This window comes from Schistocerca nitens, chromosome 2 (assembly GCF_023898315.1).
Source record: "Schistocerca nitens isolate TAMUIC-IGC-003100 chromosome 2, iqSchNite1.1, whole genome shotgun sequence".
Lineage (NCBI taxonomy): Eukaryota > Metazoa > Arthropoda > Insecta > Orthoptera > Acrididae > Schistocerca > Schistocerca nitens.
Window position 1 is genome coordinate 700,835,756 of NC_064615.1, and position 6,000 is coordinate 700,841,755.

A 6,000-nucleotide genomic window follows, 5' to 3' on the forward strand; every position below is an offset into this window, starting at 1 on the left:
AGTAGTCTACCAATGGACAGAGCTCTACCACTTGCTTTTTCTACAAATAAGAGTATCTAATCGTTCCATTTCATTTCCTTACAAATTATTACATTCTGGTATTTCATGTTGAATAAGAATGTTGGGAAATGAGATTTTTCGGATTTTAAGCAGATAGCTTCTATAGAAACAAACCTAATCGCTTTTAATTTCCATTAACTGTCATTGCGCCGGCCGGGGTGGCCGAGCGGTTCTAGGCGCTACAGACTGGAACCTTGCGACCGCTACGGTCGCAGGTTCGAATCCTGCCTCGGGCATGGATGTGTGTGATGTCCTTAGGTTAGTTCGGGTTAAGTACTTCTAAGTTCTAGGGGACTGATGACCTCAGAAGTTAAGTCCCAAAGTGCTCAAAGCCATTTGAACCATTTTTGAACCTGTCATTGACAAAATTCTGATAAGATGTATTACGCATTTGTATACACATAAACACCTGTTGATACAAATATTGTTTGCGAAACTGATCGTGCCTTTGAATAAAGATTTTTAACAGTCGCCGCGGTCCTCCTTACTCAACACGAAATATTGCCCTGCATACAAAGTGTTATCCTGTTATTTGTACAAGTTGACCCATTTCAATTGTGACTCATCGATAATTCAGTCATAGGGCAGTACACCTTTTTTTCGTTTTGTGAAATGCACTATTTTACATTCGTGTACATTGAAGGCATGTTGTCAGTTCTTGCACCTCTTTGAATTCTTATCAAGATCTGACTGAATATTCTTTCAGCTTTTTTCAGTCAGTAGTTCGACATACATTACTGCACCATGTGCGAAAAGCCTGAATTTATTATTAATATTTTCTACAAAATCTGAATTTGCTATTAATATTTTCTGCATATTCTTTAATGTAGAACAAAGGAGCAAGAGTCCCAACACGTGGGATGCATCTGAAGTTCCTTCTGCACCCGTTAACGATTCTCCATCCCAAGATAACAACCTGCGCCCTCCCTACCAACAGATCATCCATCCAGTCACAAATATCTCTTGATACCCCCTACGGTCCTCCTTCCAACAATAATCGTGGGGGTAGTACTGTTTGTAATGCTTCTCAGAAGTCAAGGAATTATGCAGGTATACTTATTTTTGGAAGGATTTGTTTTAAGGAGCTACTGGTTCCAGGATTAGGTGGACTGATTGAAATGTAATCTACAAAGGTCACTTCAAAAGAAATGCACACAATTTTTTTAAAAATCCATCTTTTATTCTAAATGTTTGAAAGTTTTACAGTGTGTAGATACATCCTTTAGGAACAATATTTTCATTTCTCCACATAATTTCCATACCTCTCAACTGCCTTACGCTATCTTGGAACCAGCGCCTGTATATCCGCACGGTAAAATTCTGGACCAACCTGTTGGAGCCACTGTTTGGTAGTGTGCACAAGGGAGTCATCATCTTCAAGGCTCGTTCCACGAAGAGAGTCTTTCAGTTTCCCAAAGAGATGATAGTTACATGGAGCCAGGTCAGGACTGTAAGGCGGGTGTTTCATTGTTGTCCATCCGAGTTTTGTGATTGCTTCTATGGTTTTTTTGATTGACATGTGGCCATGCGTTGTCGTGCAACAGCAAAACATCCTGCTTTTGCCGATGTGGCCGAACACGACTCAGTCGAGCTTCAAGTTTCTTCAGTGTCATCACAAATGCATCAGAATTTATGGTGGTTCCACTTTGCATGATGTCCACAAGCAAGAGTCCTTCGGAATCGAAAAACACTGTAGCCATAACTTTTCCAGCAGAATGTGTGGTTTTGAATTTTTTTTCTTGGGTTAATTTGCATGATGCCACTCCACTGATTGCCTCTTCGTCACTGGTGAAAAATGATGGATCCATGTTTCATCACCTGTCACAATTCTTCCAAGAAATTCATCTCCAGCATTCTCATACTGTTCCAAAAGTTCGCTGCATACCGTTTTTCTTGTTTCTTTGTGAGCCACTGTCAACATCCTGGGAACCCACCTGGCACAAACCTTTTTTAAGGCCAACACTTTCAGTATTCTGCAAACACTTCCTTCCCCTGTCCCAACGTAGCGTGACAATTCGTTCACTGTCACCAATTCGCTAACTAGCACATTGTGTGGAGTGTGTGCAGTACGAGGCCTGCCGCTGCGAGGAAAATCCTCAATATTGCTGTGCCCGCTTTCATCACGTAACCTGCTTGCCCGCCGACTAACTGAACTGCGATCGACAGCAGCATCTCCATACACCTTTTCCAACCTCTTGTGGATATTTCCCACTGTCTCGTTTTCACAGGACAGGAATTCTATGTCAGCACGTTGCTTCTGACGAATGTCAAGTGTCGCAGCCATCTTGAAGACATGCTCTGAGGCGCCACTTACGGGAACAGGTTGAACTAAGTTCGAAAACAAGCGGGAAGGATGTATCTACACACTGTAAAACTTTCACACATGAAGAATGAAAACTGTATTTTTACAAAAATAGTGTGCATTTCTTTTGGAGTGACCCTCGTAGATGCAGGTTAGACCAATTATCAGTTGATGCTTCGTAGAATAAGACAGAAGTAATTTCGATAACATGATCGAACCACAATCTGTCATAGTGATAATTAAAAATAGCCTTCGCTTGTGGTATGTCCATCATAGCTTAATGTGTGACGTGTGTCTGCAGGTCCCCGCGGGCGTGGCGCTGTGTCCGACGGAGGGCCCGCAGCCGATGCCCGGCGACTGCCACACATTCCTGCGCTGCTCTCGCGACGACGGTGGCCGCCTGGCGGCGCGCGCGTCGCGCTGCCCCCAGGGCTACGGCTTCTGGCCCGTGTCGCGGCGCTGCGAGCGGCCCTACAAGATCCCCTCCTGCCCCTACGGCGAGTACTCCTCCGACGAGCCGCCCCCAGGCTCCGCACCCATCGAGACGTCCAACCTGGGCTCCGCACGAAGTCTGAAGCTGCTTTAAATGCCCGGACGCGTGATCCACAATTTTCCGCAGTCATGAAGACTTCGGCAGGGACTTCAGAAATTTCCTGCCTATCTGACGCCTAGATCAACAGTTTATACTAACATTTATGAACGAAACACAAAACTGATGAATTATTCTTCGCTTTAGAACTAACCGAAAACGTTCTATATCGTGCTTCAAAAAGAGACTACGTACGTATTCTCAAATTACATCCGAGGCATTAACATGAACGAAACGACCATGTCTAATGGCCGCTGACAGTGTTTAGTGGTTGACAGCAGAGATACTTATTTAGGCAACATTGTGACTTTACACCACTGAAGTAGTAAGTCATTTTTCGACAGAACATGATGTCAACGGTACTGCGCAGTACAGCTGCTGGGAACTATATGTCTGAACAATGTATGATATAGATACGTTGATTGGCTTAATGACTGAAATGTACCAATTATCGTTTTGTAAAGTTATGGTCACTGTAGGTCAGTAACAGATTGAAAAGTGTAGGGTCATAAACGGTCAGTTAGCGGTTATTCAGGATCAGTTTCATAACTCGTTACTGTGGTGGTGCGGACGTAAGGACGCGGGTGGTGTTGCGATGCGCCGTAGGAAGTGACGTTCCAGGCTGTAGCGTCATTCCGTCGCGCATATACCTGTATCGTGCGCCTCTGTGTCCATGTAAAACATTTAGTGTCCATTTTTCGTATTACTTTGGGCCTAGAGAGAGTGATTAGCGACTGTAGTGTTCATTAGGGGTGCCGTAAAGCAGACACTCCAAGTGTTGTGCTGACAGGCGACAGCTGTTGTTTTCCAAGCATTAAATTCTTCTAGAGAGCATCAGAATCATAAACTAAGGCCCAACGTGGCGCTTTCCCCAGCGTTCAGTTACTATAGCAGGCAACGCCGCGGATCACACTCACAACTCGGCAAAGTATCCTTCTTCCCTCTTGGAGCACAACGCACCACGCAGTCATCATCTTACTTGCACACCATATAGTGTAGGAGGATCAACTCGTTCCCCCTGAGAGTTGCAGAGTCTCTACTTGAAAATTGTGACGAATGTTACATATCACAAACGCATAGTGAATTGTCTTTGCGATTAAGTTTGTGCGCACGCCGTGTAGTCGGCTGCGCTTGCAGCAGCCCCGTTATGTTGGTTGCCTAGCTTCAGGATACGTCATCCGTGCCCTCCGGAGACATATATGTCAAAAAATCTTATCTCAGTTACCTCTGAGATTACTTGCCTACTGGTGTGAGCAACATAGCTCTCAAGTACACATACTACATCACATTAGTTATTCCGCGAAACAAGAGAAACTCACAATCGCTGATAAGGAATATAAACAGATATCACACTTGTTGCCATGCGTGTGAATCAGCAGACATTTTCTTCAAGAGTCTGCAGTGTAAAACTTCCAAAAAATGTTGCAAAAGTACCGTTAATTTCAGAAGATCTGACTTCAGAAACGTCTTGACTGTTCCGGTAGTCCGAACGTACAAAGTAGCATCGCTAGCTGACTAGTTGTCATTGAAATAGTTCATCAGTTTGAAGCGAGAATCGCGTGTCTGAAATTTATCACACAGTACCCTGAGTGATACGAGCTTACGGACCGCGTCTTTATACATTTATTACAAAAAACATTAGTTTTAAATCTAACTAAAGATGTCTGTATCTGAAACTCCTTTCGGATGCAGTTATTGCTCAGGTGTCCAACGCAGTGCGACGGTGTTGAATTAATGTACGGTGTCGGGGAGGTGGTGGTTCCTAACTTCTACCATTGGCGCTTGGGCGAGCCCGGAACAAGTTTACCGCGGTTGGCGTGTGTCGACACGTGGTCTGTTTCCACAAACAGGGCAGTCGCGAGAGGCCGCGGAGGGCTCGCCTTACCGCCATGTTATTTCTGTAGCCGAGAAAAGAGTCTACAGCGTCAGAAACGAATTCCCTTTTTTCTTATCTCTTTCACGCCTATCCGTACGTTACTGATGATCTTACAGTGTTGGAACTAAGTCAAGTTGCCGCATTTTATTGTTGCACTACAGAGGCACACACATCTTAACATTACATATTGGTAACATTAACGTGTTCTCGACCAAAAATACGTCCATACAAGTTTATACAATGTGTAGAGTACTTGTTCTGAACCACGCACGGATCGTTACGAATTTTCATGGCGTTTCGTGGAAGCGTATACCTTCTGCCCCTGGCAGGATGATTTTCAGTTTCCTGGGAAGACGCGCATGAGTCTTCTCGGCTACGGAGTCGTATGGCCTCATTGCTTTTTATTTATTTATTTGTTCTGCACCAGCAGTCAGACCAGACGACAATATGAAATGTGTTTTTACAAATATGTACGCCAGCTTTAATAGTTATTACTGACATAGTTTTAAGAGTCAAATGTCACTGACGTGATTTCATTGCGTAGTCAAGAAACATCAGATGAAGTTCCATTATTTTTTATGATGGATAAGTGATTATAGTTTCATGGGCAGCATTATGAAGCTGCTACAGCCAACAAAATAGGTTGTAAATATATGTCTTCTTGTAAATAACTACTGAAATAAAGATTTTTTTATATGTACGTGAAGCTTCTTTGTTACTATCCAGATTCCTAACTGTGACAACACCAAAATCACACGACTGAGATAGACGAACAATACCTTCATTTTTTTAGAGTTAACATTTCTACAGACTACTTTAAACTAAATCTTTATACTTTGTCTCAGTTCCTTAGAAGGGCTAATTTGAGAAGAAATCAAGAAGATTCCAGAATGAGATTTTCTCTCTGCAGCGGAGTGTGCGCTGATATGAAACTTCCTGGCAGATTAAAACTGTGTGCCCGACCGAGACTCGAACTCGGGACCTTTGCCTTTCGCGGGCAAGTGCTCTACCAACTGAGCTACCGAAGCACGACTCACGCCCGGTACTCACAGCTTTACTTCTGCCAGTACCTCGTCTCCTACCTTCCAAACTTTACAGAAGCTCTCCTGCGAACCTTGTAGAACTAGCACTCCTGAAAGAAAGGATATTGCGGAGACATGGCTTAGCCACAGC

General features: G+C 43.8%; 1 protein-coding gene across 1 annotated transcript in view; it reads left to right on the top strand.

The window, feature by feature from the left end:
- Positions 1-5,527, top strand: part of LOC126235268 (uncharacterized transmembrane protein DDB_G0289901-like) — a 73,759-nt gene extending 68,232 nt beyond the window's left edge. Inside the window, exon 8 of the mRNA XM_049943998.1 lies at positions 2,664-5,527. Coding sequence (XP_049799955.1) covers positions 2,664-2,948 — 285 coding nt within the window. The 3' untranslated portion in view covers positions 2,949-5,527. The remainder of the gene's footprint in view (positions 1-2,663) is intronic.
- Positions 5,528-6,000: the final 473 nt, after the last annotated feature.